The sequence below is a fragment of the Hemicordylus capensis genome, chromosome 11, assembly GCF_027244095.1.
Source record: "Hemicordylus capensis ecotype Gifberg chromosome 11, rHemCap1.1.pri, whole genome shotgun sequence".
NCBI lineage: Eukaryota > Metazoa > Chordata > Lepidosauria > Squamata > Cordylidae > Hemicordylus > Hemicordylus capensis.
In genome coordinates this window covers 10,217,792-10,235,578 of record NC_069667.1, presented here as the reverse complement: position 1 = coordinate 10,235,578, position 17,787 = coordinate 10,217,792, and the positions used below count along the sequence as shown (strand labels likewise).

General features: G+C 46.1%; 1 protein-coding gene across 1 annotated transcript; it reads right to left on the bottom strand.

The window, feature by feature from the left end:
- Positions 1–3,736: 3,736 nt before the first annotated feature.
- Positions 3,737–16,161, bottom strand: LOC128335593 (DNA excision repair protein ERCC-6-like). The gene is made up of 3 exons (XM_053274137.1): positions 13,563–16,161; positions 9,978–10,271; positions 3,737–3,759 (listed from the first exon to the last, which is right to left on the bottom strand). The coding sequence occupies exons 1-3, from the start codon at positions 15,973–15,975 to the stop codon at positions 3,737–3,739; spliced, it is 2,730 nt and encodes a 909-aa protein (XP_053130112.1). The 5' UTR covers positions 15,976–16,161.
- Between the last annotated feature and the right edge of the window lie 1,626 nt (positions 16,162–17,787).

Below are 17,787 nucleotides of genomic sequence, written 5' to 3'. Positions count from 1 at the left end.
CCCCTCTCCTCAAAGGGTTCACAATCTAAAAAGAAACATAAGGCATTTACCAAGAACAGCCACTGGAGGGAAGCTGTGTTGGGGTTGGATAGGACCAGTTGCTCTCTCCCTGCTAAATATGAGAATCACCACTTTAAAAGGTGTTTCTTTGCTCAGTTAGCGGAGATCTGAGAGACTGGCTGCTACAATAAGGAAAATGACTCAGAGTAGTCCTATTGAAATTAGAAAGCCAAGTTAGGCAATGCATCTCCAAGATAGGACTAAGAAAGACTCCTGCCTGCAACCTCGGAGAAGCTGCTGCCAGTCTGTGTAGACAATACTGAGCTAGATGGACCAATGTCCTGACTCAGTATAAGGCAGTTTCCTGTGATCTATAGATAGACAGAGCATATGATAATATAGCAGATCTTAGTGCTTGGTGAGATCGTCAGTTGTCCCTAACAGGTCTTTATTCAAAACACACACTCAATCTTTTTACATTGCTTCCAGTGTACCTTTGAGATCTCCTCTCCCTTCTGTGTGTGGGTGCTTTCTTTTCCTAAAGTGGATCAGAATGTGCTGTAAATGTAATTGCTCTCAATATATACTAAATGTATAGCGAGGGTAATGGGTGCGGGGGGGGGAGCTCTTTGGACATTTTCAAAGAGACTAGCTGACCTGATGAGGAAAATGACTCAGAGTAGTCCTATTGGAATTTAATTTTAATTTCAGTGGGAGTACTTTGAGACATTTTTCTGTCAGTCATTGATTATTGCTTTTTTGGGGACAAGGAAACTTGTCTGTAATAGATGAGTTGAGCCTTAGTTCCTGAGAAAGGCCTGGGGGGTACCTGGTGGAAGCTAAGCAGAGTTACATCTGATCAACACCTCGATGGGAGACCACCTGAGACCTCAATATCTACCTCTAGTGTAGAAGAGCAGCAGGATATAGACAAAAATAAAGTGTTTGATTTGTCATGCATCCTGATGATGATTTCCCTTTTCAGCAGCAGTAGAGGAAAATAAAAAGATAAGCAAGTAGCCCATTTATTATTTTTTTAAAAGAAATTATACCCCGCCCAAACTTACATCTCTGGGCGGCTTATGGCAGGGGCGAGTGGACCCACTCTTCAGAAAAGATGGAAAACACGTATACCTAGGAAAAATGTACCAAAAGGGCAGAGTCCAGACTGGTGAAATACCCTCCAGAGTGAAGGCAGAGATAGGGCCTTTTTGGTTGTGGCCCCTTGGCTTTGGAACACCCTCCCTGAAGGGATTTTCCATGCTCCCTCCCTCAGTGTTGTTGTTTTTTAAATTAAAAACACATCTTTTTAAAGAGGCTTTTTCATGTTCCATCTGCTGCTTATATCTGGTAAGTTCTTTAGTTTTTATAGCTTCCAGTTTTTAGCTTTTAAAATAACATTTAATTTGAAACCTTTCTTAAAAAATGTAATTTTAATTGTGCTTTTAGCCTGGTCTTTTAACTTGTTTAACTTAACTTGGTTACTTTATTAGTCTTATTTTACACTGTATCTATTGTATTAATGTGAGCCGCCCAGAGCTGTGGTATAAATACTTTTAAATAAATACATAAAATAAAACTTTGAATGGGCCTCCACAATGAGCACCAGCCATCGTTCCTGGCTTTTTATGTTCAGGGCTGTCAAACTCCTCAGCTTGTACTCAGCATGTCATAAGAACATAAGAGCAGCCCTGCTGGATCAGGCCCAAGGCAGCCCATCGAGTCCAGCATCCTGTTTCACACAGTGGCCCACCAGATGCCACTGAAAGCCTACAGGCAGGAGTTGAGGGCATGCCCTCTCTCCTGCTGTTACTCCCCTGCAAGTGGTACTTAGAGGCATCCTGCCTCTGAGGCTGGAGGAGGCCCACAGCCCTCCAGCTAGTAGCCGATGATAGACCTCTCCTCCATGAAGTCATCCAAACCCCTCTTCAAGCCATCCAGGTTGTTGTCTGTCACCACATCTTGTGGCAGAGAATTCCACAAGCTGATTATGCGTTGTATGAAAAAGTACTTCCATTTGTTGGTCCTAGATTTCCCGGCAATCAATTTCATGGGATGACCCCTGGTTCTAGTGTGATGTGAGAGGGAGAAGAGAGGGAGAAGAATTTATCTTTCTCCACTTTCTCCACACCATGCATGATTTTATAGACTTCTATCATGTCTCCCCACAGTTGTCTGTGCAGCACAAGTTAGTTCAAGGCCAGACCTAGCAATCACCAAGAAATATTACACACACAGAGGGCTTAGCTGCCACTGTCCATTTCTCGCCACAACACCATCTCACAGACAGACCAAACCAAAACCACCACTCAAGGAAGGCAGGAAGGCACCCATGTGTCCATTTCTCACCACAACACCATCTCACAAATAGACCAAACCAAAACCACCTCTAAAGGCAAGCACCCAAGTTTTACCTTTGTCAATCTGGAATCCAGCAACTAAAACCAGACTTTTTCCCATCTGTTCTCACTCCCAGTCACAAACACATACACATGGCAAGGCTTTCCCAGTGCTGGCACCCTGCCTTTATAACTTCCTTCCAAGGGTACTCCAAATCCAGCAGGCCTCTTTCCTGTAGGTTTCTTTCACTGGCAAAAGAAAGCCATCTTGCTTTTTCAAGCATTTCCCAGCCATTGATGAGCTAGGCTGTTTTTCTGAGCTAGAACTTTTTAAAAAAGTGTCTTTACTGTAGCTATTATAAGCCATAGGTATGGCTAATGCTGGCTTTTATTGTACATGACCTTGGTGGCTAACAGGCAACTCAGAAGCTTTATAAAGTATCTGCCAATACAATTCAGGGACAGGCACAGAGAAGGTAAATTTGGGTTGCTGTCTCCTAGGTGGAACAGAGACTCCCAACACAGGTTGAGTTTTCATGGTCATAGCAATCATGGTAAAAAAGTTAATTAGTGAGCCCAACGGGGCTGATCACGTGGACCTGGAATCTCAGGGCAATCTTGGTAAAACTGCTTTGGTTAACTAGCAAAGACTATCAGTTATCTATCCTGATTAAATGCTGGTTAACTGGCAGAGATAACCACTTATCAATCCCATTAAAGGCTAGTAAACCAGAGTCGTTTGATCAAGATTGACCTGAAATTCTGGATTCACACAATCCGCTCCTCTGGGTTTACTAATCCCAATTAACTTTTTAACCATGGTTGCTCTGATTGTGAGAATCTAGCCACAGTCTATTACCTTATCCCTAGCCCGATTCAGACATTATGCTATACAAGTATGAGAGTTGGTCTTGTGGTAGTAAGTGTGGCTTGTCCCCTTTGCTAAGCAGGGTCCACCCTGGTTGCATATGAATGAGAGACTTGATGTGTGAGCACTGTAAGATCTTCTCCTTAGGGAATGGAGCCATTCTGGGAAGAGCAGAAGGTTCCAATTTCCTCCCATGTTATCTCCAAGATAGGGCTGAGAGAGACTCCTGCCTGCAACCTTGGAGAAAGTTCTGCCAGTCTGGGTAGATGATGCTCATTTAGATGGACCAATGGTCTGACTCGGTATATGGCAGCTTCCAATGTTCCTATGAATGTACAGAGATCGTGTTTGTGTGGAAGACTATACCTGAGCTTCATTTTAAAATGAACCTGGATACAGGCCCTTCAAATGAATGGTACAGATAGGAAATGTACTTCTGTACCTGCATGAAGCATAACATGTGAATGACTGTACCTGTGTAAACTATACATTCATTGTATGAGTGTTAAGCAGAACATGTGAAGGGGCCTCATCTCAAGCAGCAAGGAGGCTCTGGAGAGAGGAAAGAGACAGATCCGCAAAAGTTGGGCCATTATAGATGTTCAGGTCCAAGCATTACATTCTTCAGAGCCCAGACAGACAACCAGATGCAGGTTTCTTGCCTCTGCCCATCCCTGCTAAAGGATGAAATCAAAGAGATTTGCAACATCACTAACCAGGGAAGTAGCAAGGTTGGAGTGGGCCCAGGGACAAGATTTGAAAATGGGAAATGTCCCCCCTGGCCCATCTTCCTCTGCCTCAGTGCCTTCCAAAGGCTTTGCCACAAAAGATCTTCAAGGATATAACACTAGAACCAGGGGTCATCCCATGAAATGGATTGCCAGGAAATTTAGGATCAACCAAAGGAAGTACTTTTCCACACAATGCATTATCGACTCATGGAATTCTCTGCCACAAGATGTGGTGACAGCCAACAACCTGGATGGCTTCAAGAGGGGTTTGGATCACTTCATGGAGGAGAGGTCTATCAATGGCTACTAGTTGGAGGGCTATAGGCCACCTCCAGCCTCAAAGGCAAGATGCCTCTGAGTACCAGTTGCAGGGGAGTAACAGCAGGAGGGAGGGCATGCCCTCAACTCCTGCCTGTAGTCTTCCAGCGGCATCTGGTGGGCCACTGTGCGAAATGGGATGCTGGACTAGATGAGTTTGGGGCCTGATCCAGCAGGGCTGTTTTTATTTTCTTATGACTAAGGGTGGAGCCACCACTGGGTGAATGGGTTCAAAGAATCCGGGCTGCCAATGGAAAAGACCTCGGGCTCCAGAGGAGCTCCCTTGCTTGCCTCTGAGAATGGCCTCCGTGACTTTCGTGGCTGAATGGGAAATTGCTCAGATCTCCCTTGGTCCAACACAGTATCCTTTTAAATAATAAAATATTTGTCATTATTACACTTTGCTTTTAAAGTATTTGTTCTTGTACCTGTGTCAGGTACAAGCCCACAGGTGCACAATATGACACATCATAAGCAGGCGCGGAGCCAGCTGAGCGGCAGCCTGCGTCCAGCCCCGCTCGGCGGCCCCCTCCAATATACCCATGCACGTGACGTCATGCACACAGGGTGGGGGGGGGAAGAGAAAGGGGAATACGTCCTATCAGGCAGCCGACGCTGCTTGAAATGACAAGCTGAGAGGGAGAGGAAGGGGAAAGCGTTCTATCAGGCAGCCGACGCTGCCTGAAATGACAAGCTGAGAGGGAGAGGAAAGCGTTCTATCGGGCAGTGGCGCTAACTGAAATGTGGTGAAGAGTTTGCCCGGGCTCTCACTGGCCCAGGCATGGGAGGGGGGAGTTCACTCTGGGCTCCTCCGGAGTCCGAGCCATGCCCCCATGTGCATGACGTCACGTGCATGGGTATATTGGAGGGGGCCGCCGAGCGGGGCTGGACGCAGGCTGCCGCTCAGCTGGCTCCGCACCTGCTTATGACGTGTCATATTGTGCACCTGTGGGCTTGTACCTGACACAGGTACAAGAACAAATACTTTAAAAGCAAAGTGTAATGATGACAAATATTTTATTATTTAAAAGGATACTGTGTTGGACTAGCACCGAGGGAGATCTGAGCAATTTCCCATTCAGCCACGAAAGTCACGGAGGCCATTCTCAGAGGCAAGCAAGCCAAGGCTGCCCATGAGAAATGCCGGGATGTACCTCAGGGCAGACCTGTCCAAGGAGCCTGCCTCTTCAAGGAGGTGAAGGGAGCAAGAGCTCCATTAACCCCGTTTGCCTGAGTGTGCAGCAGAACTGGTGCTGCAACTCTGGCAGGCATCCGCCCATTGCTGGGGGGATTCCCCACAATGCACTGCACATTTGCGTGGTGCAGTGAGATTTCCGGGGCCAGGACAATGTATCCCAGCCTTCACACTCTTTAGGGCAGCTGCGGACCATCTGGGTGTGAGATCTTCACACCCAATCCTCGAAGATCGTCTGCAGGGAAGGTGGGCTTTTGTAGCCTTCCCCGCCACCCACCAATTATCCCTCTCACATAAGAAAGGGCTCAATGTGTGACTCTGGGATGGTCGCTAATCTCTCAGTCTAACCTACCTCACAGGGTTGTTGTGAGGATAAACATCACCACATGAGGTTCTGGGAGGAAGAGCATAGGAACATAGGAAGCTGCCATATACTGAGTCAGACCATTGGTCCATCTAGCTCAGTATTGTCCACACTGGCTGGCAGCGGCTTCTCCCAGGTTGCAGGCAGGAATCTCTCTCAGCCCAGTCTTGGAGCTGCTGACAGAGAGGGGACTTGGAACCTAGAAGCTCTTCCCAGAGCGGCTCCATCCCCTGAGAGGAATATCTTACAGTGCTCACACTTCTAGTCTCCCATTCATTTGTAACCAGGGCAGACCCTGCTTAGCTAAGCAGACAAGTCATGCTTGCTACCACAAGACCAGCTCTCCTCTCTGATATAGATGTAGTGAATAAGAGAACAAGTTAATGAATGAATGAATATCTTTATTGCAGAACTAGACTAGATTTCACCATTATAGTACAGTATTTACATTCAATGTAGTTGATACAATCTGTCTGTCATTTGTTATGGTTACATTTAGATAGAAGAAGTTTACTCAAACTGGTAGCACATCCTTACCTAACTGATAGGGGGAGCTTTCACCATTGCTTGAGGACTCCTGTATGCAGTGGCACAAAATTTGGCAACATGGGAAGTAAGATATATAGCCTTATCTGCAAGAAGAGAGGAGACATAAACACCCCTTGGTCTTCCCTGTAAGTTCTCTAGAAGGGGTGAAATCAATTTGCTGCATGGAGTGCTATAAAATTTGCGGTGAAGTAGAATATGAGATCCACAATAAAACTTGCACGGGTGGTAGGGTAGCTTTTTATATCTCCCCTCCAACCAAGCTGATGGCAAAACATTCTAACAGGCTATGGTCAAGGCTCTCTGGTGGATTGGACGCGTCAGATTATAAAAATAGCTCGCCAGAGTTAAAATTGTGGTGACCCACCAGTTCTTGATACAGTTAGGGAGTTTTCTTCTCTCATCTTTAAAGACGTTAACAAACATGTATGTACAGTAGCTAGAGATTTTGGAAACTACCCAGGTCTTCCTCCTCCCCTTGCTTCCACACAACTGAAAATTGGGAGGACACAGAACTCCTGGGTGGGGCACAGTTTTTGACTGTGTGAATGACCTCCTTGGTTTTCTTCTGGGGGCAGAGCATCCCATAGACTTCCTATTTTTAAAAAGCAGGAAATACAGACCTATTACATAACGATCTCAGTGAATCACTGGTTATAATCTTTGAGATAATTGATAAGTAAATGCATCTGCTTAGTAGTTTTGTGTAATTCAAAGGCTTGAGTGCTTTATGATGAGAGTTGTAGTCCAATCACATCTGGGCAGGGGTGTAGCTATAATTGAGCAGATGGATTCAAAGAACCCAGCGGGGGGGCCCCCAGCTCCTGAGGGCCCCCAGCCTCACCCCTCCCTCTTTTCCTCATTATATCACTCACTCCAAGAGGCCACCAGGGAGAGGGGCGAACATGGATCCCCTCTCCCCTAGCTATGCCGCTGCATCTGGGGACCACTGTTCCCTCTAACAGGGATTCCCAGATGTTGTTGACTACAACTCCCAGCATCCCCAGATGCAATGGCCTCGGGCTGGGGATTATGGGAGTTGTAGTCAACATCTGGGAATCCCTGTCAGAGGGTTCACTGCTGGGGACTCGAGGCTAGAATCCTGCTGCAGAACATGAAATATGGTCCTGAGGTGCCCACCAATTAGCCCTCTCATGTAAGAAAGGGCTCAATGTGTACTTTGGGACAGCTTTTTCCACATCTTATTCTAAAATAAGTTTCTTTCCCTTTTTCTTTCCTTCTTTCTCAGAATAAAACATGGACATAATGAGGATTTGGGGCAGAGAAGTCTTAACCCCTTTATTCACTCCCCTTTTTTCCTCACATGTCCTATATTGCCAACTATCCTTTCCTTAATCTGTATGGGATGGTGGTAGATTATCTCTCTTTGATGTCACTGAAAAGCCAATTATGCTGTGCTACCAAAAATGTGTCACCTTAAGTAGCGCAGAGGGGAAATGCTTGACTAACAAGTAGAAGGTTGCCGGTTCGAATCCCTGCTGATACTATATCGGGCAGCAGCAATCTAGGAAGATGCTGGAAGGCACCATCTCAATACTGTTCAGGAGGAGGCAATGGTCAACCCCTCCTGTATTCTACCAAAGAAAACCACAGGGCTCTGTGGGCACCAGGAGTCACAATCAACTTGACGGCACACTTTACCTTACCAAAAATGTATTATGTAAATTCAGATTTCTTTTGTAGTTTGCATAATTAGTGTAGAATTTGGGTGGGTGGGTGGGTGTAACTGCATGATTGCTGATTTTTTTAAAAAAATACAGAACCCCATACCCATTTTATTGTTAAATGACAGCCATGTAGGAATGGGAGGGGATGGTTGTCCCTCAGCCATGGGACTTTGAGGGTCACCCACAGTCTGACCCTGCCCTCACAGCCTGCCCCCCATTGATTTTTGCAGCATCCAGGGAAAAATCTCACTGTGCTGCTCCCCCTACCTCTTTGGATCTTCAAACGCTGTCTCTTCCCTGATGTGGGTTGGGTGCTTGCAGATCAACAGAAAGTAGACTCAGTTAAGATGTGTTCTATTTTATTTCTCTTGCCCTCTGACTAGAAATGAAAACTATTCAGTAGCCGTTGAGAGGTCTATCAATGATTACTAGTTGGAAGGCTATAGGCCACCTCCAGCCTCAAAGGCAGGATGCCTCCGAGTACCAGTTACAGGGGAGTGACAGCAGAAGAGAGGGCATGCCCTCAACTCCTGCCCATAGACTTCCAATGGCATCTGGTGGGTCACTGTGTGAAACAGGATACTGGACTAGATGGGCCTTGGGCCTGATCCAGCAGGGCTGTTCTTATGTTCTTATGAAGAAAGGTAGGAGAAAAACCTAGGTAGAAGTGATTGTGTGGAAGCAAGGTAAAAGGAAAACCAGATCTGCAAATGGTTGGGCGGGATGGAGAAGTCTTTACTCCCTCAAAATTAATCAGAACTTTCCCCTGAAGAGTCCCCGGAAGAGATCAAGGAAGGATCCCGATTTCCCCTTGGGATCTAGTATTTCACCCAATGGCTTCTCTTCAGTATCCCCAGACTCCTGGCCACTGAACTCTTGGGTTAGTTCCCTTTGAAGATTATCCGAGAAAGACCTTTCATGAGATGCATCATGGACATCTCCCACAGTTTCTCTCATGTCTTCCATTTGATTCAAAAACACGTCAACAAGGGATCGTCTAGAAGCAGTTGACCTCCTTCCGGCAATTTTTATCCTAGGAGAGAAATAACGGTCCTCTAGAGGGTGGATGGATTTTGGAGTAGACATAAGGATTCCACTTGGGTTGTTCAAGAAAGGAAACTCCCGATTCTCAATCTGATCCAGGTCAACAATAGGATTCTCCTCCTCTTCCTCCTCCTCACTGTCAGGATTCTCCTCCTCTTCCTCCTCCTCACTGTCAGGATTCTCCTCCTCTTCCTCCTCCTCACTGTCAGGATTCTTCTCCTCTTCCTCCTCCTCACTGTCAGGATTCTCCTCTTCCTCACTGTCAGAAACAGTTATCCCAACTGGTTTCTTTTTATTAAAAGAAACATCACTATTTCCTGTCAAGGCTTCACATGCTGCATTGGAGCTATCCAGGATAAGAGAGCCCATGATACTGTTACAAGACTGGGGCGTTCTATAGCTTTCATTATCTCCCACCACAGAGTTAACCAGAAGCAGCCGAAATCCGCTATTTACGCTCTCCAAACACGATGACATTTCCTTTTCTGAGAGCCGTCTGTGTTCAGAATCTTCTGTGCCAAGGTGGAAATCAGCCTGGTATAGGGAAGAACTGGGGACAGACCCAGAATGCAGAACAGCACTTATCGAAGATGACTGCATTACACTGCCCTGTGAGAGATTACTGGCTTCGCGTTTAAATGTTGTTGGAGCATCAATTTCAGCATGTTTCCTGGCCTCTCCCTGTGGGCATGCAGCACCACTGAATGATATCTCTGTCTCTGTTTGTGGCTTCAGATTATCTGCACAGACATATGCAGGGGACCACCTTCCAGCAATTTTTGTCTTTGGAGAGAAATAAAGGTCCTCTAGGGAGTGCTTGGATTTGGGGGTTGGCATAAAGATTCCACTTGGGTTGTTCAAGAGAGGAACTTCACAACTCTCACTTTCATCCAGGTCAATGATACGATTCTCTTCCTCTTCCCCACTGTCAGAAACAGTTGTTTTAGCTGGTTTCTTCTTATACACAAAAGGAACAGCACTATTGCCGGCCAAGGCTTCACCTGCTGCACTGGAGGCAACCAGGATACAAGAGCTCGTGATACTGTTTCGAGACTGGGGCCTTCCATTGCTTTCATTCCCTCCTGCCACAGAGTTGTCCAATTGCAGCCGAAATCCGCTGTTTGCACTCTCCGAACAGAATGACATTTCCTTTTCTGAGAACTGTCTGTCCTCAGAATCTTCCAAGGCAAGGCGGAAATCAGCCTGGTATAAGGAAGAACCAGCGACAGACTCGGAATGCAGAATATCACTCGTCTGAGATGTCTGTGTTGCACTGCCCTGTGAGAGATTACTGGCTTCGGGTTTAAATGCTGTTGGAGCATCTAGGTCAGCCATTTCACTGGACTCTCCCTGTGGACATGCAACAACACTGTATGATACTTCTGTCTCCATTTGTGGCTTCTGGTTATTAGGTGCCTGCGGCAAGGATATCATTTGGACATCATGCAAGTGGCTATCTGCTTTGGCAGGTGGACCACAGGAGATAATTTGGGATTCAGGACTAGAGTTCTCCTTCTCAGACAATGAGTGGGCTTGACAAAGAGAGAATCTGGTGCTTAGATCCGGATTTTGCTTAGATTCTGGTATGCTGGCTTGGTGGTAGTATTCATTTTTGAAGAGGAACCTATCCATATTATATATATGTTGAAGGACTTTATCATCATCATCATCATCATCATCATCATCAACAACATCATCATCATCCAGGTTCTCAATAACTAGACTGCTCATTTGAGAGCTAATACTGATGATGCTCGGGCCAGCAGTTTCTGTTAAGTGAATGACATCATCATCCTTGGTTGTGGGTTGTGCATGTAGTGGTGGGAGAAGAGAGTCATCCGGTTGAGGTGGGGGAGATTTTTTCTCTGGTTGGTTGGAAGGTTCCATCTCTCTCTGCCGTGCTCCTTCCATGGTGTTTCTAACGTTTCCCATCAGTTCGTCTGCCTGTTGTGATTCTAGCTGAATCGGCTCTTGGTCTTTCTGGACCCTAGGCTCAATGTACCCTATACTTTGACATGTCTGTATTGCACTGCCCTGTGAGATATTACTTGCTTCGAGTTTAAATGTTGTTGGCGCATCAGTTTCAGCATGTTTTCTGGCCTCTCCCTGTGGGCATACAGCACCACTGAATGATATCTCTGTCTCTGTTTGTGGCTTCTGGTTTGCGGCTTCAGCACAGACATATGAGGGTGACCTTCTTCTGGCAATTTTTATCCTTGGAGAGAAATAAAGGTCTTCTAGTGGTGGATTGGATTTGGGGGTTGACGTAAAGGTTCCACTTGGGTTGTTCAAGAGAGGAACTTCCCAATTCTCACTTCCATCCAGGTCAATAATAGGATTCGCCTCCTCTTCCTCCTCCTCACTGTAAGAAACGATTCTTCTAACTGGCATTTTCTTATGCATAAAAGAAGCATCAATAGTCCCTCTCAAGGCACCACGTGTTGCACTGGAGTCATCCAGGATATGAGAGCCCATGATACTGTTACTAGACTGGGGCCTTCCATCGCTTTCATTCCCTCCTGCTACAGAGTTACAGAGGCTATCCAGTTGCAGCCGAAATCTGCTGTTTGAGCTCCCTGAACACAATGACATTTCCCTTTCCGAGATCCGTTTGTGCTCAGAATCTTCTAAGGCAACCTGGAAATCAGGCTGAAATAGGGAAGAACCGGCAACAGACTCAGAATGCAGAATATCACTCGTCTGAGATGTCTGTGTTGCACTGCCCTGTGAGAGATTACTGGCTTCGGGTTTAAATGCTGTTGGAGCGTCTAGGTCAGCCATTTCACTGGCCTCTCCCTGTGGACATGCAACAACACTGTATGATACTTCTGTCTCCATTTGTAGCTTCTGGTTATTAGGTGCCTGCGGCAAGGATATCATTTGGACATCATGCAAGTGGCTATCTGCTTTGGCAGGTGGACCACAGGAGATAATTTGGGATTCAGGACTAGAGTTCTCCTTCTCAGACAATGAGTGGGCTTGACAAAGAGAGAATCTGGTGCTTAGATCCGGATTTTGCTTAGATTCTGGTATGCTGGCTTGGTGGTAGTATTCATTTTTGAAGAGGAACCTATCCATATTATATATATGTTGAAGGACTTTATCATCATCATCATCATCATCATCATCATCAACAACATCATCATCATCCAGGTTCTCAATAACTAGACTGCTCATTTGAGAGCTAATACTGATGATGCTCGGGCCAGCAGTTTCTGTTAAGTGAATGACATCATCATCCTTGGTTGTGGGTTGTGCATGTAGTGGTGGGAGAAGAGAGTCATCCGGTTGAGGTGGGGGAGATTTTTTCTCTGGTTGGTTGGAAGGTTCCATCTCTCTCTGCCGTGCTCCTTCCATGGTGTTTCTAACGTTTCCCATCAGTTCGTCTGCCTGTTGTGATTCTAGCTGAATCGGCTCTTGGTCTTTCTGGACCCTAGGCTCAATGTACCCTATACTTTGACATGTCTGTATTGCACTGCCCTGTGAGATATTACTTGCTTCGAGTTTAAATGTTGTTGGCGCATCAGTTTCAGCATGTTTTCTGGCCTCTCCCTGTGGGCATACAGCACCACTGAATGATATCTCTGTCTCTGTTTGTGGCTTCTGGTTTGCGGCTTCAGCACAGACATATGAGGGTGACCTTCTTCTGGCAATTTTTATCCTTGGAGAGAAATAAAGGTCTTCTAGTGGTGGATTGGATTTGGGGGTTGACGTAAAGGTTCCACTTGGGTTGTTCAAGAGAGGAACTTCCCAATTCTCACTTCCATCCAGGTCAATAATAGGATTCGCCTCCTCTTCCTCCTCCTCACTGTAAGAAACGATTCTTCTAACTGGCATTTTCTTATGCATAAAAGAAGCATCAATAGTCCCTCTCAAGGCACCACGTGTTGCACTGGAGTCATCCAGGATATGAGAGCCCATGATACTGTTACTAGACTGGGGCCTTCCATCGCTTTCATTCCCTCCTGCTACAGAGCTACAGAGGTTATCCAGTTGCAGCCGAAATCTGCTGTTTGAGCTCCCTGAACACAATGACATTTCCCTTTCCGAGATCCGTTTGTGCTCAGAATCTTCTAAGGCAACCTGGAAATCAGGCTGAAATAGGGAAGAACCGGCAACAGACTCAGAATGCAGAATATCACTCGTCTGAGATGTCTGTGTTGCACTGCCCTGTGAGAGATTACTGGCTTCGGGTTTAAATGCTGTTGGAGCATCTAGGTCAGCCATTTCACTGGACTCTTCCTGTGGACATGCAACAACACTGTATGATACTTCTGTCTCCATTTGTGGCTTCTGGTTATTAGGTGCCTGCGGCAAGGATATCATTTGGACATCATGCAAGTGGCTATCTGCTTTGGCAGGTGGACCACAGGAGATAATTTGGGATTCAGGACTACAGTTGCGATTCTCAGACAATGAGTGGGCTTGACAAAGAGGGGATCTGGTGCTTAGATCAGGATATGGCTTACCTATTATTTGAACATCATTCAAGTGGCTATCTCTATCAGCAGGTGGATCACAGGAGATAACTTGGGATTTATGACTGCAGTTCTCTTTCTCAGATAACGAATGAGCATGAGTAAAAGGGGATCTAATGCTTAGATCATGTTTGTCCTTATATTCTTGTAGCTTGGATTGGTGGTAGCATTCATTCTTGAGGAGGGACATATCCATATTAGATATATTCTGAAGGACCTGGTCGTCGTCGTCATCATCATCATCATCATCATCCAAGTCCTCAGTAACTACACTGCTCATTTTAGAGCTAATATTGACGATGCTATGGCCATCGGTTTCTTTTATGAGAATGACAGCATCATCCTGGTTTGTGGGTTCAGCATGTACTGGTGGGATAAGAGAGTCAATGTGTTGAGGTGGGGCAGATTTTTTCTTTGGTTGGTTGGAAGGCTCCATCTCTGTCTGCCTTGCTCCTTCCGTGGTGTTTCTAATGTTTTCCATCAGTTTGTCTTTCTGTTGCGATTCTAGCTGTATCAGCTTTTGAGCTTTTTGTACCCTATGCTCAATGTACTGATGGGCTTCTTCATTCTCAGCTTTGTCCTCATGACCCACTTCCTGTGTGTACATCAGGTCATGGTCAGAGATGCCAAAGATTTTCAGCGTGTGGAGGTAAGCAACGTGAGCATCAAGTAGAGTATCTGATTTCCTTTGGGCACCGTGCAGGGACTGAATATACAGTTGGGTTGGTGAACAGCGAGTATCTTCCAGGGTGAAAAGCTCCCTCAATTCCTGCATCGCAAAATACCTGTATGGATTCTTTTTGTCACCAGTTGTTTGCCGAATTAGTGACTCCTTGAATATTTGTCGTCTATAGATTTTCTCCTCCACTGTGCCACAGGTAATGAGCCGGTAGATCACCACATTCTCTTTCTGCCCAATCCTGTAAGATCTGTCCACAGCTTGAGCATCAGTAGCAGGATTCCAGCTGGGATCAAAAATCACCACTCTGGTAGCAGCAGTTAATGTTAATCCAACCCCACCTACTTGGGTCGTGAGCAGAAAGACAGAATAGTTTCTGTTACTCTGAAACAGGCTAATCCTCCTTTCTCGTTCCACCAAACGAACGGTTCCATCAATACGCACCAGCTTAAAGTGCCTGCGAGTTAAGACACGCTCTATAATATCCAACATTTTTCTTGACTGAGAAAACACTAGAGTTCTATGCCCCTCTTCCTGCAGTCTTTCCAGCAGGGTTATGAGGAAACACAGCTTTCCAGATTCCTTAATCAGAATCTCGTCAGAAATATGTATGATTTCTCTGTTCATGTCCCAACCCCCATTTGCTTCACTTTCACCACCATCCAATCTAGAATAATTAGACGTGTCAAGCCCAAGAAGGCGACAGGTTCGTGCTGATAGCAGTCGGGGGTGATCACAGAGCATCTTCAAGACATTAATTTCAGCTAGTGGGGACTGTTTAGCTAATGGGCACTGGATAGCCATTAACAACCCCTTGATGTGCTCCAAGGACAGGAAGTTCTTATATATTTCTTCTTGGGTGGGTGCCAAGTATATCCACACAACAAACTCGTTTTTTCTGGGAAGAGAAGAGATTACATGAGCTGCAACCTCCCTTTGATCTTCAGGGTGGTGGGCTTCAAGTTGAGGCTTCTGATTCTTCCGTATTTCATCTTTAATCCGTCTCAAGAAATAGGGCTTGATAATGGACATCAGGTTCTCCGATATCTTCAGCCCCAGGGCCTTCTCTCCTGGGGTGGCATCCTTTGCCCTGGCTCTGGTGATCGGATTCTCATACTCCACCCGGAAGGTTTTGCTGGTGCCGAGAAGAGAGCCCTGACAAGCATAGTCAAAGAGGGCCCAGAGTTCCTTCAGGTTGTTTTGCACCGGGGTCCCTGTGAGGAGGATCCGGTTTTGGGAAGGGATGCGCTGCAGGGATTTTGTCGTCTTCGCAGAAGGAGATTTAATTTTGTGTGCTTCATCAAGGATGATGTAGTCCCAAACAAACTCCTTCCCACCAAAGGTAGAAAGCTGCTGCCAGTTAGTCAGGAGCATGTTGTATGTCGTGAGCAGGACGCCTTTCTTTCTCTGGATACGCTCCAGATTCCGGTTGCGCTTAGCTTTGTTGGTCCCATGAAAGTTGTTCACTCTCATATTTGGAGTCCAGCTGGAAAACTCTTTCATCCAGTTGCCAATCAGGGTCGTCGGCATAATTAGCAACACGGACCGGATGAGCTCTGAATCAAACATGCCCGAGAGGAAGGCGATGATCTGAATGGTTTTCCCCAAGCCCATGTCATCCGCCAATATGCTGCCCGTCCGTCCTTCTCGATACGAGTGGTACAAGAAGGCAACCCCTTCCCTCTGGTGGTCACCGAGTCTGTTGTATAGTTCTCCATAGAGCATCAGACCACTCAGACATACATCCACAAAGCCGTCATCCTCCTGCTCCAGGGACAGAGACGCCAATGCATCCTCTACCTTCTTTATGTATGTTTTCAGCTTCTCACTGGGATGGATTTCATGTGCCAGTCTGAAGAGTTGGATGGATTTCTCCAGATTCCCATGTTTGGCCTCTTGCTTGGCTTGTGACACATAACTGCAAGACACAATGACAATTCACAGAGTCAGAAGGACCCAACAACACCAGCTCAAGATAAGAGTCTCTTGACACTAGGGCATCCCTTCCATGAAAGCTATTAGAGCCAGTGTGATGTTGCACAATAGAGTGTTGGACAAAGTCCGGGGAGATCCAACTTTAAATCTCCATTCAGCCTGAAACACTCTGGATGACACTGGGCTAGTCAATCAATCATCTTTATTACGGTCTAAGACCAGCATCTGCTGGGCCAGTCATCTCTCTCTCAGCCACGGTCCCCTATACAAAGAAATCTCCAATGCCGTTGACTACAACTTCCAAAAATCCCAGCTGCAATGGCCTTTGGCTGGAGATGCTGGGAGTTGTAGTCAACATCTGGGATTTCCTGTTAAAGGGAATACTGCTCTCAGCCCAACCTATCTCACAGAGTTGTTGTGGGAATAAACACAACCACGTACTCTGGGCTCCTAGGAGGAAGAGCAGAAAATAAATCTTAAGAGATAGATAGGTTCATTCAACAAATTTGGTCCACAGATCATTGTGGGTAACATCCAGAACAAATCATAATTAACTCATACACTAGTCATGACTAACTAGTTTGGATGTGGCCCCTATGGTACCCAACACAGATACTGGCTTGGTTCAGATGTACAGGATAACCACAGTTATAGCTCGCCGAGGTTGAACGCCTGAACGTGCCAAACCGCGGTTATGGGCCGAAAGCAAACTCTGGTTTGCCTCGCCAAACCCCAACTGGAGCCTTCAGATAGCTCTAAGTTTCGCCGCCAACTGAGTTTTTGCTGCCGCAGCTTTATACCCAAATGCTGACTCAGCTATAACCGTGGTTTCGTGCCTATCCCAAACTCCAAACATAGAGGCGGCAGGGATGTGCCTCGGCAGCCGGGCATCAGGGAGGAGCTCCCTCTTCATTCCAAAAAAGGCCAATTGCTTACATTTTATCCTTGTGCACAAGGATACTGCTCAGAAAAGGCAGGCACAGATTTTAGCGGGGCATTTTTAAATACAAGAATGCTTATTTTGCCTAAAAGGGTTTTAGATGCACAGTGGCCAAGATCAACAGCAGCAGTCGTACAAGACCAGAGGGAAACCATTTTATTCCCCACACCCCGGTCCTTTCAGCTCAAAAAGCCATTCCCAAGGGACCCCGACAACAGTGTGGGTTGTTGTGTTAGGCGGAGAGGGAAGGCTGTGGAGACCAGGCTGAAATTTCTTCTACTACTACAAATATGTATATAGCGCTCTTGAACCAAAGTTCTAAAAGTGATTTACACAGAAAAATAAATACATAAATACATGACCCCTGTCCCCAAAGGGCTCACAATCTAAATAGAAATATAAGGCAGATACTGGCAACAGCCACTAGAGGGATGCTGTGCTGGGGTTGGATAGGGCCAGTTGCTCTCTCCCTACTAAATATAAGAGAATCTTCTGCTAGATTTCCTTTGTGTGCCCCTCTATTGCCCCCTGCCTGCAGTCACCCACACTGCACCCCACATGGCTGCAAAAGGTCCCTCAACTATCAGGGATGGGTCTGCTGGAAGGAAGACCGGGAGAAGAATATTGCTTGCATTTTTTTGCTAGCTCTCCTGTGGAAGCTA